Genomic DNA, 22,949 nt, shown 5'->3' on the forward strand with positions numbered 1-22,949 from the left:
AAATTACCTCTGTCTGAGATCTGAGTCTCCTCAGACTTTCTTTAAATACAAGAAAAGGCTCATTTCTGTTCAAGCAACTACTTCACTTCAAACCTTTTTGAGTTAGGGTTGTAGCACATGATGCCCTTCTTAAAGTTTTTATTTTTATTTACAGTTTTTCCAAAGCTAGTTAGTATAAAAACTCATTATGCAGATGCAGGCATTTCAGAACTGTATATATTATCACCCGTTTTGATTATCAGATGATTAAATGGAGCATTATCAGCAGATAAAATTCCCATAATGGGTGAGTTGGGGCCTAGTCTGCCTGCTGGCACTGGACTGATCTCTGGACTGAACAATCTTTTGTTATCAGTCCAGTTAATGGTTACATGCTAACAACTAACATTTAGTTAAAAGGTTGATAATGCTACAAAACTACTTCTCTAAGGTTAGGTTGAACAAACAGCCGACTTTCTCCCAGGAGAATGGGGATCGAGTCCAGTGTAAAACAAAAGTAAAAAGATTTTTATCGTTTCTTGTGGTAGTCACATGACCCTTGTAACTACCTCACTTCCGGCATTTATGTACATTTATTTTACTGTTTAAACTGTCTTTGATAACGCCTTACAAGGAAGTAGGTCAGTGGTTTTGTAGCCTAAATTCACAGAAACTGCAGCTTTTCTAACAACCATGCATGTATGTTTAATCACGTATGTGCTGTTTTAAGAATGCGCCACTGTATCACGAGCTGCAATTCATACATACGTGTTGTAATGGGTGGTTCTGACGACCAATTCTGATGTTAAGGTTGGAGATCTTGTTGTGTAAAGATTGTTTAAAAAAAGAGGATTGCAAAGTGACATAGTTACGTTGGTCACTTAACATGATGTCTACACAATTCTACAATGTCATTTAGCAGACGCTTTTATCCAAATCGACGTACAAATGAGATGTGCGGATGTTTACTCATGTTTCGTTCAAATGACATCAACTTTCATTTTGACACAGGACACGAACCCTGGTCTGCTGGGTGAAAGCTTTGGGTTTGTTTGATCCATCCACCTTCCCCTCCATGCCGCCCAAGAGTGACTTTTCGTGCTTTATACTTTGTTTCCCTTACTTCTCCCTTTGCTTTCACTCCTTTACGTCTCTACAGCCTTGGCGTTGTTCAGAACTACCACAGCTTAACAACACACATTAATATATAAGCTCAGGATGATAACAACCTACTGGCCTACCAGAAGGTGGAGCAGCCCATAACAATGGAAGAGAAGGACTCTTCCATTGTTATGGGCTGATAACATTCAAACTGGTTGATCTCAAGCCATACAATATAGTGTTTCTCTGTCTTGATTCTTTTTTGTTGTGTGCATAGTTTGTGCAGAAATTGCGGGGATTTTCTGTTTTAGCATGGCACGTTTTTGCGTTGCATTGGTAAAAAATGGCTTTAACTTTTCACATATGGTGAGATTGCTTATATTCATTGCAGAGATCATAAGCTAAATGTAGAAAATTGTGCTCCTTATAACTTCTGATCTCCATTCTGTTCATCCCGTGCTTCACTCTTTGTTTTTTTGCAGTAAAGAGTTAGGACACAGTATTAAACAGACTCAGTTGTTATGCTATAATCAGTGTGCCGTCTCAGGGTGAGCGGGTTCAGAGCAGCTGCCTGATGGGAGGAACACTGGAACTACAGGCGATGTAGAAAAAAGTTTTGGCTGTTTTCCCGTCGGAGGTGGGACACTCCCAGAGCTCATGATCACACACTGAATGTGGGTCGGACTCTGTGTGTATAGAGCAACAGTTGCTACCAATTTTCCTGTAATCTGACACAGTTATATATATAAAAAAATAGTCACTATCTTTGCAGCATCTAAAGGCGTTTGACCTGTTTGGTGAGTGTCTTGCTGAGGTCACCGGGTCCTCCATGGGGTAAACTGAGGGTCTGACTCTATTTCTGACCGCCCCTCTATTCATATGGCTTGACTGGGTGCCATGACTCTGCAGGAGTCAGATATAGCATACTACAACACATTCCCACACATATACAGTTTGGTTGCAGCCGCACTGAACCAACAGACCTCAGGGACTGAGACAGTTGTGTGACTGTGGCTCTTGTGTTCTCACCCACATGTGCTTTCAGGTGTGCGTGTGAATGTGGGTGTTTAAGTGCATGTGTGTACTTAAACAAAGTAATTAATCAAGCAGCAATTGGAAGTATTCTCATTTTCGACCTTCTTAAAAATGACTATTTACTGCTTTTTCTGTGTTTTAAATAATTTTATACTGCATCTTTTTTGGATTCTACAGTCACCGTGGGCTAAAACCTACTATGGGGATTTTTCAATATTCTTTTGGCCATTTTTGACTAAAATTTTACAAAAAGTAATATATTAATCGATTACTTCAAATGATCACCAGGTTTTTTTTGGCTAATAAAGCTGCTTGAACTTGAACTTGAACAGCAGAAGAAGAGGATATTGGTTTCAAATGTTCAGCATTACTGACCCAGTTAACTCTAGCAGCAGGCAGGAGGGAATGCAACACACACACACGCACACACACACACACACACACACACACACACACACACACTACAGATTGATAAGAGTGCATTTCGTGTCATAATTATATTATTGATTGCACATTAAAAAACAGGCAGAATGCAAAAACAAGTCTATACAGAGGACTGTACATGCAGCAGAGAGTGATCATGCTGATCTATGGCATCAATTTTCATGTTAAAGCAACTAAGAGAAGGCAGGACTAAATGTGAGAAACTGTTGAAATATTGGAGGTGTGAGTGCTGCAGGAAAGCTACTGTTGAGACCAATTACTGCAAAGACAACTTCACTAGTTAGAAAAGAAAAGTAGGGTTCAGATCCTGTGACTGTGCTGCCCCCTGGTGGCCAAATGTTATTACTGCATTGATATTCTTCTTGATACGTCATGACTTAAAATTAATAGTTTAAACTGTTTTAAGACATTTGCTCTACTTTCATTTCAACCAGCAAATGATAAATGGAGACTGTCAACCAAACCATCAGAGCTAGCTTTGTGTAGCTTTTGATTATATCATATGATCTTCATCAGCAGAAGCAGCTTATCTTCCTAATTTCTTTTTTCAGTGTTCATCCTTGGCCGTGGAAACAGCCATTGACAAAGTGTGCGTTCATAAGTTGACTTCCAGTGATCAAAAAAAAAAGTTTCACAAATTGTACGGTTATTCTGGAGGCGTGTCAGGTGTCAGATGGTCACCGTTCTCAGTTTCCTGTGCTCAGTTGTGCTCATCACAACTCCTACCTTTACAACTTTACCTTTCTACTTAGACCGTAAAAATATACCAGGGAAAATAAAAAATAAGTTTGTATAAGATCATAGCCTTCACTTGTAGAATTGTATTATTTAGGACACTTTTTTTGGTGTTTCGAAGTTAATTAATTAACTTTTACAGTCAATAGAAAGTGATTTGATGCAAGATGAAGCAGTTCACATACTGGCTTCTCACGCTTTGCTGGCAGCTGTAAACCAACAGAAACCTCTTTGGAAATAATCCATATTTTCTTGGATTGAAAACACAGAAATACATGTGAAACAAACAAACAAACCCTTTAAGTGGTTTTAAATTGTAAAAATGCTAAAACATCTCTGGTTCCAGCCTCGACAATGTGACGATTTGCTGCTTTAAAAGCTGAATAAATGTTTGTTGCTTCCTTATTATCTCTGTTAACTGGTTAATTGTATTTATCTAAAGACCATCTCAGTTTCTTTTCTTTTTTTTTTTTTTTTTTTACCACAACCCAAAAGATTTGAGATTTTTCTATCACGGATGACTTAATAAACCTGCAAATGTTCACATCATGCAACAGGAACCATAGAGTTATTCATGTTTCAAATGGTTTCAGCTCTAAAAAAATCATCAGATTCAACGATAATGAAAATTATCAATAATTGCAGACCTAGTGGACTGAATAAAACACATCAGGCTCTGTTTGCATGATCCAAGTCTTTCTTTGCAAAAGCCTGTAAAACCAGTTTGTTAAGAGTCTTCTCCAGTGATCCGGATCACTCCGTGTCAGACTCCAGCTCGTACGAGCTGCTGTCCAGTTTAACCTTCAGGGTCTGGAAGTCTGGCCGGTCGGCGGGCTTGAAGCTCCAACATTTCAGCATGATCTTGTAGAAAGCCTCTGGACATTTGGCCGGCTGTGGCATCCTGTAACCGTTGGTAACCTGTTGGTACACTTCCTGGTTGCTGAAGGCTGAGGGAGAGCAGAATCAAGGTTAAATATTGACTTCTACTAAAATACCTTCAGAAACACCTGGATGCTTCTCGATTCGCGTGCAAACTTTAGTCTGTAAAAAACGATCTACTTTCACATCAACAAACAGTTTATGAAGGTTGATATTTTGTTCACACTGTGACTGCAGACTTCACAGTTAAACCACAGGCGTATCAGGCCATGTATAAAGTTATTTGTTAAACTTTCAGTTCCCTAAACACTTCTGCCAAAATGGTGCAACTTTATCAAGAAATTCTTCATCTCATCATCTTGTGAAAACTTGCAGTCTATAATTATATTCATATACCTTGGACATTGAAATGAGCAGAAAACGTTTTCAAGGCGGCTACAAATGTTATATCTACTGTAAAGTTATTTATTTCTCGATCCTAAGTGTAGATCCTAAGTTCTGCTGCTCTGATCATGCAAATCATGCAAACCCGTTCATGACAGTTTATAAGATGTCCTGGTCTCATTGCCAGGAAAACATTGCCATTAGTACTTTATTTAAAGACTTTTTTTCCTTAAAAAAAAAAAGTCATGCCACCCACCTGGGTAAGGAACGCCTCCGTAGGTGATAATCTCGTAGAGCAGGACACCGAAGGACCAGACGTCGGACTTGTTGGAGAACTTCCCATGGCTGATGGCCTCGGGAGCGCTCCACTTGTAGGGAATCTTTTTGTCTTCAGATATGTAGAACGGCTCCTGGATGACAAACCTTTGTCTTAAATAGCTGCAGAATTTAATTTGACTTAAAAGAAGACACCTGATAACGCTCCCTTCCTTCTCCCTCACCTTGATCACTCTGGCCAGTCCAAAGTCGGCCACCTTACAGATGTAGTGCTCCCCCACCAGGACATTCCGAGCCGCCAGGTCTCTGTGGATGCTGTTCTGCTCCTCCAGGTATGACATCCCATCAGCCACCTGGGCGCCCATGTCGATCAGTGACGCTGTGCTTTGATTCTGCCCCTCTGGACCTGAAACAGAAAAAACAGAAATCAGAGAGAAGGCAAGAACAGAGACCCGGATTGTGGTGCATTCACATGCTCCTGGGATCATCCCATTTCCTGAGTTGGGAAATCATTCTTCTGACTTTGGTGTGTTCATGAGCTATAATTCATAATGTGGAAACAAAACGGACATTACAACAAAGATATGTTACATTTTATTGCTCAGTGTTAAAATAAGGCTTTCTTATCTGTTTTTTACACTATTTGTAAGATAATGAGGAGCATTTTTCATATTTTTTAGACACCACATGAATGCAGCAAAATGTATTTTTGCAATGTTAATGAAAGTAAAAAATAGTTAATCTGCTCTGTAATTCAGATCTCTGATTTAACAACAGACAAATAAACTAACCAAAACATCCTTGGTAATGTCCTTGGTAAAAGTAACAATCAGCACAAAGAATAAGTCCCCAACAAAGTTTAAAAAACAACATGTACTTTACAGTTAACAAGTAAACCTTTATTAATAATAATAATAATAATAATAATAATAACTTTATTTATATAGCACCTTTCAAAAATGAGTTACAAGGTGCTGTACAACAGAAATAAAACATATCAAATACAATTTACTGACGACAAAAATAAAACCACAAAAATAAATGACATTGGACTTAAAAAAAATTAAATTTAAAATCACCATTCTCAACAAGGTAATCATACAATGATAATAAAAGGAAATTAAGAGAAGGCCAATCGATACAAGTATTTAGAAGAGATTTAAAAGAAGCCACTGAGCTTGCCTGCCTGAGATTGCTGGGCAGGGAGTTTTACAGCCTTTTGAGATCCACCGGCACAGCTTTGCTTATGGTCGGGAGGTCCCGTCTCATTAGACGGGACCTCACGACCATAAGCAATGTCTAGAATGTCGTGTATATAGGCAGGAGCCTCATTCAGGGCTTTAAAAACAAGTAATAAAATCTTAAAATCAATTCTTAAACTCACGGGCAGCCAGTGGAGGGCAGCAAGGGTTGGAGAGATGTGGTCACTTCTCTTTGTACCAGTTAAAAGCCTGGCAGCAGCATTTTGTATAAGTTGTAGCCTACGGATATGTCCCTTACTGAACCCAGAGGACAGGGCATTACATTAAGTTTAAGTCCTTTTTTGCAATTCCAATAAATGCAACTTTCAAAGTGCTACGGTCACACTTTTAATTATAACTGTCAATATCTATTCTTTCATTCATTCATTATCCTTAACCGCTTATCCACACTCACCCGAGTGTGGATAAGCGGTTAAGGATAATGGAGCCTATCCCAGCTGACATTGGGCGAAAGGCGGGGTACACCCTGGACAGGTCTCCAGACTATCACAGGGCTGACACATAGAGACAGACAGTCACGCTCTCCTACGGGCAATTTAGAGTCACCAATGCACCTAAGTGCATGTTTTTGGACTGTGGGAGGAAGCCGGAGTACCCGGTGAGAGAGAGACACGGGGAGAACATGCAAACTTCAGACAGAAGAGCTGCAGGCCGGAGCCACAGGCGACCCTCTTGCTGTGAGGCAAGAGTGCTAACCACAAGACCACCGTGAAGCCCTGTCAATATCTGTCAATATAACATTAACATACAACATAACTGAAAGAACGAAACTATGACATTTTATTTTAAATTATAATTTTGGCTTCCAACAAATATTAAACCAATTTTTTTAAAATAGGGAATATATGTTTAGAAGTTTTCATGAGGTTTATGGTGAACTAGAATTAGTTAGTTAGTGAATTAGAACATAATGATTACACATACACATTATGATTATTTTTATATATTTTGTTTAAACATTTATATATATTTATATGTAATTATTTTATCCATGCAGCTGCATGCTTCTTTCTTTCTTTAACTATTATTATTTGTGTAAATGTATATATATATATGTATATGTTATTATTCATGTGTCTATTTTCATTTATTTATATACATATTTTATTTATTTATATTTTACGGGGCGGCTGTGGCTCAGTTGGGAGAGTTGGTTGGCCCCCAACCGAAGGGTTGGTGGTTCGATCCCTGACCATCGCAGCCTACATGTCGAAGTATGCTTGAGCAAGATACTGAACCCCAAATTGCTCCCGATGTGCTGTGTTCATCGGTGAGTGAATGAATTCCCAATGGTGGCAGGTGGGACCGTTTAGGGTTGCCTCTGCCACCAGTATGAATGTGTGTGAAAGGGTGAATGAGCGCAGTCTGTAGTGTAAAGCGCTTTGAGTGGTCGCAAAGCGACTAGAAAAGCGCTATATAAGTGCAGGTCCATTTACCATATATTTTTATTTTATCCATGCATATATTTAAAAGAATAAATAAATTAATATTAATATAATAATATTGACCAAAATAGTCATGCTTATGATTTTTGCTGTAATGAAGCAGCCCTACCATAAAAGGCAAGAAGAAACCAACCACAAACAGAAGCTCTGAGCCTGAGTCATTACACCTGACGGAGACAGAAGGAGAAGGAGAAGAAGAAGAAGAAGAAGAAGAAGAAGAAGAAGAAGAAGAAGAAGAAGAAGAAGGTGAGGTGAGGTGTGTACCTCTGAGGAAGCTGAGCAGGCTGCCTTTCTCCATCAGCTCGGTGATGATGTAGTACGGAGCGGACGCCGTGCAGATGGCGAACAGAGAAATGAGATGACGATGGCGGAGACTCTTCAGGATCTGAACTTCCCTCTGAAATTCACGATGGTTCAACTCAGAGTCTGGAGAGACGAACGGAGGCAGGAAGAGGGAATTATAAACACAGACTGAGATTTAAAAAATAAGAGGAACAGAGATAAAAGACGAACAGAGAAGGAAGAAACAGACACGAAAGAAGGAAACCAAGGAAACCACAGTAAAATTTTATAAATGAAACATACTGTGGGGTTTTCTGTGTTTCATAAAGAGGCACTGACCTCATTTTAAACAGAAATGTTCATGTAGTGCAATGATATTCCCCTTTACATGTGCATCAGCGTTGTGATTGTGCGCCAGAAGTTTTATATGGTCTTTCTTTACAGTTTCAAGCCACATTTTTACAACTAACTTTTTTAGTTCTTGGTTGGTGACCAAAAGTTAGCAGCATCTTGGCTCGCAGCCCCTCCAATATGCCCTTTGTATGCCATACAGCAGCAGAGAAATACAGATTTTTTACCTGCTTTAGTCAGTGTTTTTACTCATTTTAATCATCTGGTCTGTTTTTTGGGGAGAGGACCTCTGTGGATTATTCTGCTTCTGTTAAAAACCTCCTGAAGCTCTGTTATCAGAGAAACAAGCTGAGAAAATATTAACAGCAGCTCAGCTCACAGCCCCTCCGGGATGCTCTTTGTGTGCCAAACAGCATTGAAGAAATGCAAATTTTTAACATGTTTGTTTGGTAGAGCAGGAGAACTCTACAGATTCAGCTTCAAGGGAAAAAAAAAAGGTTGGATATTAAGATTATCAGGGAAACGTTAACAGCAGCTCAGCTCGCAGCCCCTCCACGATGTCCATTATCTGCCAAACATCATTGGAGAAACATTAACTTTTAAGGTGAAACTGCTTTGTTCAGTGTTTTACTGGTTTAAAGTGCTGGGTCAGTTTGTTTTGCAGGGAAGGAGACCTCTGTGGATAATTCTGCTTCTGTTTAAAACCTCCTGAAGCTCTGGATCTTAAGTTATCAGAGAAACAAGCAGAGGAAACCTTAGCAGCGTTTTTGCTCGCAGCTCCTTGAATTTGTCCTTTGTATACCAAACAGCATCAGAGAAATACTGATTATTAACATAAAAACGACTTTAATTAATGTTATTAATCCGATTTTAATCACCTGATCTGTTTGTTTGGTAAAGGAGGAGAACTCTGCAGGTAATTTATCTTCCAGAAAAAAAAGGTTGTATATTTAGATTATCAGAGAAACATTAACAGCAGCTCAGCCCACAGACCCTCTGTTATGCCCTTTGTCTGCCAAACATCATTAAACAAACACTGATTTTTAAGGTAAACTGCTTTATTCAGTGTGTTTACTGGTTTTAGTCGCCTGTTTTTCTTGTTTTGGAGAGGAGAAGACCTCTGTGGATAATTCTGCTTCTGTTAAAATCCTCTTGAATGATGAACACCGACTGCAATAGTCGAGGTACTGGTACTGAGGTACGAGATACTGAGGTATTAACTCATTTGTTTATTAAGAATGATAGACCCCTAACGGAAGAAAATTACATTCATTGATTATTTACTTTGGAAAGCAATATCTCATCTTTGTTCCTTTTGCAACATGTTTGTCTCAGGGACCTTTAAATCCTATTATTTAGTTTAAGATCCTTTGTTTTATTACACTGGTAATAATATAGTGATAATAAATCTGAGTTAGAAACTATTGATCATAAATAGTAATTCACAAAAATCTCTTTCAGTCTAAAGGTATGCTTCGAACAGGAATTACGAGAAACATAAACCTTTAGTTCCTGTTAGGAGGAGTTTTACAGTATTACTGTACAGTGAGTCAGCAGGTTTATCAGATAAATGAACAACTCACCTGACTGCTCCCACTTTACTCTCCACAGGTGTTTCTAACACACACAACATATTTTGAGGTTATTTAAACAATGGCGGGAACATCGAACATGAAGAAGGTATTCTTGGTTTTTATGTTAACACACGCTTTGTAGCAAAACAGGATGATTATCTACTCAACCAGAAAGTAATTTTAGTTAATGTTGCACAACATGGTGGAAGATTTTTATGAACAATACAACTGTGTGTCACTGTAATTCCACACATAACAACGCTGCTGCAAGATCATCATTACATTGTCTCTCATCAGTTTCACACAAATGTGGTCGAACATGTTAGTGACAATGGATTTTTGTATTTTTGCACAACACAGGAAAGAAAACAAAGTCAGGTTCATCAGTACAGTAACTCGAGTACTGTACTTACAGCAGCTACAAGGAGTTTTACCTGGTTATGAAACAGTCTCAGCTTAAAACTGATGCCTCTGATGGACAGACAATAGCAAACGGGACAATCAGAAAGAAGATTTCTTTGTTCTCCTTTGTTAGCCTCAGTATCCGGAACTCTCAACATGACGTCGGATGAAACAATTTGTGGCATGCAGACCAGAAGAACAGCTGTTTACATTTTCCCAGAAGGCAGCGAGTTGCACATTAGCCAGTAAGAAGGAAGCTGGAGGGGATTTTCTTCTTCTTGAGGGAGTTTTTGATATTTTTTGGCAATGGCTGATAAAGAAAAGTCACCCCTGGTTGAAGAGATGGAGAATCTAGAAGCTGCAAAAGTACTGAGAGCTCAACACATACACTTTTTAAAACCTAATTTTTTCTTTGGTTTCCTGCACAGATGCAACATGCTTCTTTATTTGGGGGTAAGAGGGTAATCTCAGGTTTGTCCTGGTGGTCGACGAGGTTGCCGCTACGCAAAAAGTGCCAATGGAAAAGCCCAATAATATATCTATTTTATTTATTTTATTCTACCCTCTGGGAGGAGGTACAGAAGCCTAAAAGCAGAACTAGCAGGATGAAAAACAGCTTCTTTCCCTGGGCTGTCAGAACTCTCGACACACACACAGGATACATTAATTAAAATGTGCAATAAAACGGACACATGCAATACAATTGATATGTGCAAGACATACAATCTACCTCATTTATAATTTTGTAGCATTTTCAGTAGTTATTTATTTATTTTTATACTTATTTATTACATCACACAATCCGTGTTCTTGTTTCTGTCCTTGTTTTAGCTCGGTAGTTTTAAATGTTTTACTCATATTGTTTTGTGTTATGATTGTCTAAACTATTTATTCGACCACCTGTCATAAAAACGAGAAAACATTAATATTTTTAGAAATCTTTCAAAAGCCAGTTTAAATCTAAAATGTTATTATTATTATTTGACAAATAACAAACTGAATCGACCTTTTTATAGGCAGATTTGAGCCGGAAATTAATCAACACAACATTCAACAACTAAAACTAATTTTTCTGTTTAGGAATGCAAGTTAATAACTAATAATGCAAGTAAATAATTAATAAATAATTTGACTCTTAACCAAGAAATAATAATGTGCTTTACTATTTTTACAGTTTATTTGTTAAAAAAAAAAAAAAAAAAAAAACATTAAATTTTAAAATTCATGATTAACCATAACAATAATAATTATATTCTAGGCTTTGGGTTAAAGAGCTTCTACACACTGCTGTATTAACCATTACAGAAACATAAAACATGATTTGGGGAATTACTAATGCTGTTTGTGGCACAAACTGCTGCTCTAATACATTTGTTCAGCACCGTATGTGTCAAACAAAATGCAAACCTCTTCATAAAAACATCTCGTGGATAAATCTCACAGTTTTGTTATATTTTTCAGTGAAAGTTGTAGTTAACTGAGAAGTTAAAACCTTCTGTTTGCTGCATTTGACTGAACTTCCAATGCCTTTTGTATCACACAGGCATTTTGCATGGATCTTTGACTCCCAAAATGGCCTAATTTATGTTTGTAGACGCCAAACAACTGCTCATGATCAGAACTAGAGGTGGGGAAATTAATCGATACAGCATAGTATTGCGAAATTTTGCGTGGCAATATTATATGGATTCAGCTGTCATTTTCCGGGGGGGGGGGTTTCTGGAGGTTGCAGTGGGCTCACTTTTAGGAAGATACTAGAGATACTGGTATACTATGAAAGATCTTAGGAATCTATAGTCAGGATATCATATTGTGTAAAGCCTTTTTGTGTTTCATTCAAAAAAATTCAGAGCAGTGAGGCTTAAAGTTGAGGGAAGTTTGATAAAATGCTGCAGTTGTTGTCGTCCATACATTTATCCGTTCAGTTCAGTTTGACTGAATACTTTATTCGTCCATCTGTGGGTTTGACTTGTAGTGGAAAAATAAAAAGACTGTGAGATGAATAGATTGAGAATTTTCTCTTATTTGACAAAACAATTCTCGATTGAATTTAATTTTGTGGACCCAAAATGCCGTTAAACAGTTAAATTGCAATATATTGTATCACAATACTCACCATATTGCAAAATGCTTAAAATAGCAATAATATCTTATTGTGACTCAAATATCGGGATAAAATCGTATCATGGGGCCTCTGGGGATTCTCAACTCTAATCAGAACCCCATGTGTTATATTAAATGGAGCTTCATTAGATGGAAACAGAGAGAATGAAATACCGCTCTTAATGATCTTGATGGCAACGTTAATGTGGTTTTTCCAGCGTCCACGGTAAACGTCCGCGAAGTATCCGCTGCCCAGCTCCTCCTCCAGGCTGAACTCCTCCTTCGGGAGCTCCCAGTCGTCCACTGTGAAATGATTCAGGTCGGAGATGTTTGGCTTTTTCTGATGGAGGAAACAAATGTAGGTCATAAAGAGACATGAATAGAGTTTATACACTCTCATCCATGCATAGAGACAGGATTTAAATGGGTTTTGTGTGCCTGACACACTAAATATTCTGTGATCTATTAGTAACTCATAAGAATAAATGTAAGAGCCATAATGACAGTATGTGAAAAATGTGGAAATGCTCTTTTAGATTGATTGTTTGTGATGTCACAGCCACTTGGGCGTCAGTTGATTAAGAAGCGCAACATAGTTTTTTGACGGTCCGTTCATGATTGACTCTTGTAACTTTGTTTTTGCTTTTTTAAGTAAAGATTTTTGAACATTGTTACCTGGTCAGAAGATTAATTACCAGTCAAACTTATTGCTGAAGATTTTTTCTTTATTGTGGTGGTAAAGAAGATTATTGGACAGATTGCTGCTACAACAAATAACTCATAATGATTTTTCTTCATTCAACATTTTTGTTGATGCTGGTGCTGCCTGCAACTGATGTTACTTTTAATTTTAATCTGCCTATTATTTTCTCAGTTATTTCAGTTAATTTTTATAAAAGTTAATAAGTTTAATAATTGTTACAAAATATCTGAAAACAGTGAAAAAAGAATTAGTATTTTTCAATATTTGACACATTAAATTCACCAATTTAAGGCAGCAAACTGTAAAACCTACTAATAGCCTACTTGCTGTCATAAAGCTTTTGTTTTTTTATGTCACATGTTCATTATTACATTACTTATTACTGCATAGTGTCGTAATTCCTCAAAATATAAGGTCAATAAAAAGGCGACCGTATTTTCAGTTCCGACAGTAAAAAGCAAGAGTCTGACCTTGATATATTGTGTTTCCTACAGGTTTGTATACTTAATAATGTCACAAAAACTCACAAGAACAGATATTATTGGCTGATATTAACCCATCAAAGGCCTATTAGCATCGCCCTATAATCTGTCTGATATGTGCCATTACGAAAACTTTTTAGCACAATATATAATGCAGAAAATGTTGCTTGCCATGACTTGGAAATGTTTTATTTTTTTTATAGTCAATTGGCTGAAACTGATCAGTAACTATTATTATTTAGCTGTTTATTTTATTCCTATGTATTATTTATTTTCTCAGTTGTCAATTAGAGAATTGGCTGACAATGTGCTTGTATAGTAATAAATATGAAATAAAGTTTCATGTTTCATAAAGTTTCATGAGAAAGTAGCTCTCTGGGTGCATTTGCAGAGTGGTGGAAAATTGGTGCACAATCCACATAAAAAGTTGTATTTTCATTCCAGCTCAAAACATTATTTTATTGGTTATCGATGTATTATCCCCCTCTGAGATCAGCATCGGCATCTGTCTCAAAAATCCCATATCGGTCGGGCTCTTCTTTAGCCCAATATGATGTTTGAAACTTTATTTATTGAGGATATTTTAAAGTTTTCTTCACCTTCATGCGTGAATATTCTTAAGAATTAAAAGCTCATTACTCTTTGAAAGGGGGTAATTGCATTATAATAATTTTCTATTATCATTATAGTGGCATACATTGGTCTTAAATAATACAATAACATAATTTATCACAATCATTTCTTGGACGTCTGGAAACACATTGAAGCTTATTAATGTACAACGCTGCTCTACGTGAGTGAATTCTCTGTCCTCACTTCTTGTTTCCATATCAAGAGGAACAAACAAACAAACAGAAACAGAGCGTGTGGAGTGTCCTACCCTCTTGCAGGGGCTTCCCAGCATGCCGCTGGTGTTCAGGCTGTGTACGCCGTAGTGCTCCACCAAGTCGATTAGAGAGCTGAACTGGTTGTGGTGCTCCACATAAAAATTAGTCTCATCTGCTTGGATAACCTTGAAATGCTTCACCCGATCGTTTGACTTCACTGCAGAAAGATTCAAGCACAAGTTAAAGGAGTCAAACCTCAGTTGCATATTTCTGCTTTATATTTCTTCTAATGATTGTGGATGTCATTTTTTGCAGGTTTGGCTGTTTTCACTTTGGAAGTAGGTTATGTTGATATGTGCGGATTAGTACGCTGCATGAAATTATGGAAAACATAAATACTGACATTTTGTGTGGTTACGCTTGTGCTGTTGATCTTTGAAAGGACATCAGTGTTAAGTATCGTCATGTGACTGTAATACACAGACGGGTAGTGACAAGGAACCAAAATATGTTAAACATATGACATATGTTTTCAAAGTGGTCCCTTGACCTCTACGGGTAACCACAAATCTCCTCTTTACAGACATGTATTTTAAAAAAAATGTCTACCCCTTTCAGCCCGCTGGTAGGCCCCGGTGACTTGGGAAAGGAGTGAAATAATGCTCCAAAGTGACCTCTGACCTCAAGATATCTGAATGAAAATTGGCTCTCTGGGTACCCACATGTTTCATCTGTTTCATCTTTATAGACATGCCCATTTTATGCTGATATTATGCTGATGTTATTTTCACTTATTGCATATCAATTAATTTGTCCCTAAACAATCTGTGAGTTGCATAAATTGGGTATGAACTGGAAAGTTGAGACTCTTGTGGATTCAACAAAGTTACTGACATTCCCACTTTAGGTTCTTCATTTGTCCTCTTGTATGTGAATATTTCTGCACACTGGGGTCCCTAAAGAGCTGTGTGAGCTGCATAAATATCTGAGTGAAAATTGGCTCTCTGGGTACCCACAAGTCTCCTCTTTAAAGACATGCCCACTTATGCTGATAACATGCAGTTTGAGGCAAAGAAAAATGTTTTTTCCAGCAGTAAAATGTGTTGTTTTGTCCTCTTGTATGTGAATCTTTTTGCATCATGAGGTCCCTAAACAGTCTTTGAGCTGCATAAATTGGGTCTGACTGGAAAGCTGAGACTCTTGTGGATTCAATGAGCCCAATGTTCTTTATGTGTGATGATGTTAGTGAGTGAAACTTGAGCTCAGTGTATAAAATGAGCTGCTATGACCTCTGGATAATCATAGCCTCATGAAACTTTACAGCCCCAAACTAGAGACCTAGAGCATTCAGAGGATGGATGGGAGACACTAGATTCACAATAAGTGAGCAACACTTATTAACAGTGTTGCCATACAATCACAAAATACACAAATCTACTAAATGTCAAAAGTTTCTGAAACCAAATCACAGCATGGATTTTTCTCTGCTGTTCTAAAGGTCTTGGTGTCTGTGGGACACTAAAGGTCTTGGTGTCTGTGGGATTCTGGAGGGAGTTTTCACCATTTTTATTAATCCTTTAGGGTCAAAACTGTAATATAATCAGCACCTAATCTGGTTAACTAATAGTATCAACCCAGCCATAATTGAGCATCATAAACTCAGTATAATGTTCTAAACCCTGACACACTAATTATAATATAATACACATATATACATGCCCAGCTCTTGTCATAATATTTAGTACTTCCTTATTTTGTGAATAAAACTAGAAATGGATACAAGCTGTATGTGTTCGATCTGTCGAAGGGGAGGAACTACCTTTTTTACACCTGGAAGCAGTTTCCAGTTTAGTGTGGTGTAATGGTAACATAATATAAACAAAAGTGTAATAATTATCTGTTGGCAGACATGAATATGTTTATGAACTAGCCCAATACTACTCCGAGCCGCAACAGTAACACGAAAACTGAATTCCTTTTTCTAACTTTTCTATCTGTTTTAAAGGAAATGTCCAACATTCTACAAACAGCATTTATTTACTTTGTGTCTGAGTTTAATGAGAAGATTAAAACCAGCAGAAACTCTGAGAAGTAACCGGTTCCAGCCAGGAAATAGTCCGACACATGACCCTAAAAATCTGGGAACTGAAATGTGTCCACTTCCGTCTTTGTACTGATTAAACTAACATGATATAATGCATTAATGTGTGAGCTTCAGAGCTGCTGGACGGTGGATATTATCATTGAACTGGGCTTGCCATGTGGTTTGTTCATGTACTGCCTTAAATTTCCCCCCAGGGATAAATTCACGGTGTGCTTTTGAAAACCTCTTAGAAAGGTTTTAGTTTGCTCGTTCCTTTCTTCCCACAAGCTGCTTCATCTTGAGGCTGACTGTTGTGTTTTTTAAACATTTTTTTTACCCTGCACTTCTCCTCTGCTGCACTGTTTTTGAAGTGAAACTCCCTCATCTCTCACTCTATTTTAATCCACCGACAGCACACGCCTCTCGCTCTTTTTCCTCTTTCCTCCTTCAGCGATCTCCTTCTCATCTTACCTGACAGAACGTATCCGATGTCTTCTTTCTCACTCTGTCGGATGAGGAACGCTCCCTCGTCATTCTCCGGCGCCAGCAGGTGGCCCTGGGCCTCAAAGCGGTTCATTTTCCCAAAATACCACCTGGATCAGACAGAAAGCCACGAACAAAAGTGATTATTAGGAAGTTTTTCTCAAAAGTAATGATCTGAAATAATTACACGAGATCTGGCAATTTATTCTCCAGTGTTTTTAAATAATTTATGGTGCATCTGCTCTTTAAAATAACAAAAACCTGTAGCTGTGAACACCTGGGCTGAGTGCTGCTACATTGCTAAAAGTTATAATAATCATAATTATTTTAATCCATACGGAGATCACAATTATTTAACAGAATTACTCATTGACTTTAGTAACTCTTTTTAAGAGTAAATAAAAAATAAAAATAAAATCTTAAATAATCTGAAAAACAGAAAAAAATAAATGCAAATATATATATATATTGTATAATTTATGGAGAAAAAAATATATAAAATAATAATAAATAAATAATATATGTTGTAACATTATGGTACTTACACAACCTACTGAAAACTTTATAAATGTATAAAATAATAATAATAACTCAAAATGAAATAAAATATGTTGAACATTTTTTATCAAATATATTCAATTATATATTAATAATATATTCCATTCAGTTACAAAACAAGAGAATCATTGATATTTTTACAGAATGCAGTAAAAATAATCATTTTATGTTGTTTTTATGCTCATACACAAAACAAAGAACTCCCTCTGAAGTGAATGCATGCAATTATCTCAGCTCTGGATCGAATAAAGTGTATTTTCAGTCATAAGACTAAAGTCACCTGCAGAGCAGAAACTGCAGCCGATCTTTTATCAAACTTCTGTGGACTGTAAAGGAATTTGCTTGTGGTGATTTTATCTGTGCCTTTTGAGTTTGCAGTATGACGCTACAGACTAAAGCACATACGCTTAAAACAGTGTTCAAGATTAGAGCTGTTGACAGTGGAATTACCACGTAGGGCTGTAACCAACAGTGTGAGCTGCACAGCTTTTTCTGATTACATTAATTTGAGATCCAGGTCAAGTTGTACAAAAAAATTTACGAATGAATCAAATAATATTTTAAAATAATTCAAGTGAACATTATGTTATGGGTATATGAAGGCCACTTTAATGCTCAATTATGTCTGGGTCGATATGATTGGTTACATGGATTTTGTGCAGTTTAGCAGTAAATTTAGTATAAATGTGCTATTTTTGTTTTGTTTTTGAATATTTCTGCATACTGGGTCTCTAAACAGTCTGTGATGTGTGTTGCATAAATTGGATATCACTAGAAAGCTGAGACTCTTGTGAAAACTTGAGCTTGCCATACAATCTCAGAAAATACAGAAATCTACAAAATGTCAAAAGTTTTGGAAACCAATTTTTTCTATGTTGCTCCAAAGGTCTTGGAATTCTTGAGGTCAGTTGTGTCTGGATTGTTTCTTGATACCATTGGTTACATGGATTTGGTGCAGTTTAGCAGTACATTTAGTAAAATGTGCTTCTTTTTTCTCTTCTTCTTTTCTTCTTTAACATATAGCACTCCTGTAGCGATGACAGTTAGCTCTTAAAGTAATGTACTTACTTGATTCCTGTGGTCTATGTCTAGTACCATCAGGTTGAATGCACTTATTGTAAGTCGCTTTGGACAAAAGCGTCAGCTAAATGACATGCGTCAGCTAATGTAATGTAATGTAGTATAATTGTGTTATTTTTTGATTATTTTATGTGCATATTGTGCATCATGGGGTCCCTAAACAGTCTGTGAGTTGCATAAACTGGATATCACTTGAAAACTTGTGCTCACCATACAATCTCAGAAAATACAGTCGACAAAATGTCAAAAGTTTTGGAAACCAAATCACAGCATGGATTTTTCTCTGCTGCTCCAAAGGTCTTGGTGTCTTAATTTGGTGTTCTGGAGGGATTTTTGCCATTTTAATGCACAGTTATGTCTGGGTTGATACCATTGGTTGCATGGATCTGGTGCTAAATTATTTACGTTTCCTGGCTGGAACAGGTTACTTCTCAGAGTCTCTGCTGGTTTCAATCTTCTCATTAAACTCTGCAACACAAAGCAAATAAGTGCTGTTTGCAGAATTTTGTATATTTCCTTTAAAACAGAAAAAAAAGTAGGAAAAGGAGTTCAGTTTAGGTGTTACCGTTGAGGGTCAGTGCAGTGTTGGGCTAGTTTAAAAACATATTCATGTCTGCCAACAGTTCCTTATTACTAAGGCTGCAACTAACGATTATTTTCATTATTGATTAATCTGTCGATTATTTGAACGATAAATCGATTAGTTGTTTGGTCAATAAAATGTTGAAAAATATCAATCAGTGTTTCCCAAACCACAAGAAGTCGTCTTCAAATATCTTGTTTTGTCCACAAACCAAAGAGATATTCAGTTCATTGTCAAAAAGGAACAAAGAAACCAGAACTATTCACATTGAATAAGCTGAAATCAGAGAATTCAGACTTATTGTCTTTAAAAAACTAGTCAAACCAATTATTCTATTATTAAAATAGTTGACGATTAATTTAATAACTGATTATTGTTCGATTAATCGATTAATTGTTGCAGCTCTACTTATTACACTTCTGTTTATATGACATTTCCATAAGACCCCACCAAACTGACGCAATCTTGACAGACTAGGACTAGAACTACTTTTTTTTACACCTGGATGCAGTTGTATTCACAAAATAAGGAAGTACTAATATTATGACAAGAGCTGGGCTATGTGTATCATATTATAATTAGTGTGTAAGGGTTTAGAACATGAGTTTATGATGCTCAATTATGTCTGGGTTGATACTATTAGTTACAGATTTGGTGCTAATTATATTACAAATTTGACCCCTGATTATTAATAAAAATGGTGAAAACTCCCTCCAGAATCCCACATTAAGACATCAAGGCCTTTAGAACAGCAGAGAAAAATCCATGCTGTGATTTGGTTTCAGAAACTTTTAGTATATTTGTGTACTCTGTATGGCATCCCTTGTGTTGTGTTGCTGCTGAGAAAGCCCCTTATTGTGAATCTAGTGTCTCAGCCATCCATCCTCTGAATGCTCTAGGTCTCTAGTTTGTGGTTGTAAAGTTTCATGAGGCTGTGATTATCCTAGAGGTCACAGCAGCTCATTTTATACACTGAGCTCAAGTTTCACATACAAGAGGCAATAATATCACATTTTACTGCATGTTATTAAGTGGGCATGTCAGTTAAAAGTGAAATTTCGAACTTCCAGCAGCTGTTCACATGTAGGAATAACCTCACAGTGCACACTTCCCATTCTGTTGAAGCAATAAACAGAGAGAGAGACAAAACAAGAAGTGGTGAGGCTGACTGCTGCCGTGTGTGTGTCATAGTTTGCATCACTGCTAAGAGACACAGAGATGTGGACTGACATTATAAAAGGTGTTATTGACATTTCTCACAGTGTTGCTTTCAACAGAGGGCTGAGGGAGATGCATGTGATGCAGAAAAGTACAAAAAGAAAAACTGAAGGAGGAGATATGAAATTATGGATGTATGAAAGCTCACTTTGTAGCATGTTATGGACAAATGTCTGCATGGTTTTTCATCCAAAACTACAAAAACACAACATGAACATTTTAAATTTGTAGGAATGAGTGTCTCAGTTAATGGGAAGCTTTTGCTTGTTTTAGATCTCCTGTAGATGAATAAATAGCATCCAAATGTATTTTAATTAAAGTTATTGTTAGTTTTTTTTTTGTTTTGTAATGTATTTATTTGGGCTTTCTCATGCCTTTAATGGATAGGATAGTTTGAAGAGAGACAGGAAACAGGGGGCAGAGAGAGGGGAATGACATGCAGTAAAGGGCCGTCCGATGCGGGATTCGAACCGGGGCCAGCTGTTGCGAGGACTGTAGCCTCTACACATGGGGCGCCTGCGTAACCCACTACGCTACCAACCACTTTATTGTTAGTTTTAATAAAAAGACTTGCCTTAACTACAATATGATGAGTATCTTTGTCTAATCTTAATTTCCGCCACCAACATGTTATAATGTGACACATTATATTGCTGCCTTAAGATTGTAAATCAACCAGAACTGATAAATATTCATCAGATGTGAACAGGCTGAGAGTAAATGGTTGAAGTGTGCACAAATACACCAGTTTCCTGCAGTTTACAGGAACTGAAATGTTTAATTTGCGCATTTCCTCCTGTTTGACCTGTTTGATAGTGTTAATTATGCAGCTACAAGGTCTACGACGTTAAGTCACTACATAAAGTGTGTGTAACAGCACATGTTCACAGAAAGTTTTTTCAGAAATGCAGAAGATTTGAGCTTTACAAGGAAACTCAAGCAAAGTTCCACTTTTCATAGGTCAGGCCTGGACCAATATTGTTAAACAACAGCCAGGGTTCCATCCAAATTTTCAATAGAGTTTCCAGGTTTCTGATCATAAATTTCAACTGAATTGTACAAAAGAAAGTGCATATTATTGCTTGTTTCCATCTACAGCTGTTATGGGAATATTAGTTGGTTGGAGTTGGTTTATTGAGACAAGCAGTAGGCGGTGCCAACTCTCCAGTAAGAACAGCATTACACCATGACAGAAAAACAGGCTGAAAAGAGTGCCAGTCAAACTGTAAACAATGTAGAAAACTGGACAGAATTTGGGTTTGATGCATCCACTGAGCCCAACGCTGCGATTTTGCTGGTTAGGAGTTATAAAAGACTGTTTAGGGGTAAATATAGAACTTTTTACTCCACTACATTTAGCTAACAGCTTTAGTTAATTTTCAGGTTGACATTTAACATGAAAAATATGATTCATTTAAAATGATTGAGTAACCAGTATAGTAGACAGTTAAAATGAGCCCTACCTTGGCATCAATAATAATATTCCAATAGGCTAATATATTTGGAATATATAAAACAATCTGCATAACGAGTACTTTTACTTTTGATACTTTAAGTACATTTTGATGATACTTTTGTACTTTTACTGCAGTAAGTTTTGAATGCAGAACTTTTACTGCAGTGGAGTCATTTCACATACTTATTTCCAGCACTGGTTAGTTAATCAGTTGGATTCACTTTTTATGGGCCTAAGTTGCACAACAAGTTGCAACTTCACGTCTGACTTCAGTCAGAGTTGCTGAGTCAGACATGTTTTGAAGTCGCTATGGTCGGAAATGACTCACGGTTGCATCTCGAGGGACTCGGCTCGGCTCAGGTAGTTTTTGGGCACGATCCCGGTGTCGAGGACGCGCCCGTTGGTGTCGATCCTGCGCGCGGTCCACCAGTCTCCGCTGCGGCTGATGACGCTGAACAGGTCCCCCTCTTGGAAGGACAGCTCGTCTGCGTGCCGGGCTTCAAACGACCACAGCGCCGTGTAGATGGAGCCGCTCTCCGGCACCCTGTCCTGCGGTACCTGGACCGGGGCCGGTGCTATCACCACAGCGTCTCCTCCTCCTCCTCCTCCTCCTTCTTGTTCTCGAGGAGGAGGCTTTTTGTCGCTGAAAATCCTCTGCCATAGTGAGTCCAGACACGGGCAGGTTCTTTGCAGACACTCATCCATGGGTTACCATGAACGATCCGCTCAGAGGTGCTTCCGGCCAGCCTGCCTGAGCGCGTCGGCCGGCTACACCTGTCGGACAGGTAGACAGGATGGAGCGCTAGGAATTCACGGTATTCCTTCACAGAGACTTTGTTGCTTCCGGGTTTGTTCTGCCGAAAGTGTGACTCAAAGGATTGACAGTAACTTCCTTATGACAGGCAATAATAAAATGTGCGGAACCCCGCCTTTCAACGCGTCATAAATCTCTCAGTGCCAACAAGTTATTGATGGTCGGCAGAGATAGCAGCACACAGATTCCATATGCAAGACATATAATATACATTTATATGAACTAATGTGCTTTTGTACGTTTGGAGCAGTGGTGGAAGAAGTATTCAGATCCCTTAATTAAGTAACTAATAACCACACTGTGAAATTACTCCACTACAGTAAAAGTCCTGCATTCAAGAGACATAATTAAGCATGAAAATGGGCTTTAAATCATGATGTTCTAAACCCCGTTTATCTATTTACTTTGTT

General features: G+C 37.7%; 1 protein-coding gene across 1 annotated transcript; it reads right to left on the reverse strand.

Annotated features, from left to right (window-relative positions):
• Positions 1-2,603: 2,603 nt before the first annotated feature.
• ptk6b (PTK6 protein tyrosine kinase 6b) lies at positions 2,604-22,594 on the reverse strand. Its single transcript, XM_059333285.1, has 8 exons — positions 22,054-22,594; positions 16,819-16,940; positions 14,318-14,481; positions 12,427-12,592; positions 7,805-7,966; positions 5,058-5,239; positions 4,814-4,967; positions 2,604-4,241 (listed from the first exon to the last, which is right to left on the reverse strand). Exons 1-8 carry the CDS (start codon positions 22,428-22,430, stop codon positions 4,048-4,050), a joined length of 1,521 nt encoding a protein of 506 aa, XP_059189268.1. The 5' UTR covers positions 22,431-22,594; the 3' UTR covers positions 2,604-4,047.
• Positions 22,595-22,949: the final 355 nt, after the last annotated feature.

This window comes from Centropristis striata, chromosome 5, assembly GCF_030273125.1.
Source record: "Centropristis striata isolate RG_2023a ecotype Rhode Island chromosome 5, C.striata_1.0, whole genome shotgun sequence".
In the NCBI taxonomy this organism is placed as follows: domain Eukaryota; kingdom Metazoa; phylum Chordata; class Actinopteri; order Perciformes; family Serranidae; genus Centropristis; species Centropristis striata.

Coding starts and splice junctions, on each gene's coding strand:
- ptk6b (XM_059333285.1), bottom strand. CDS start 22,430: ATGGATGAGTGTCTGCAAAGAACCTGCCCGTGTCTGGACTCACTATGG. Junction 16,941..22,053: donor GAGTCCCTCGAGATGCAACC/GTGAGTCATTTC, acceptor TGTCTGATCCAG/GTGGTATTTTGGGAAAATGA. Junction 5,240..7,804: donor CCTGCTCAGCTTCCTCAGAG/GTACACACCTCA, acceptor TTTCTGTTTCAG/GTCCAGAGGGGCAGAATCAA.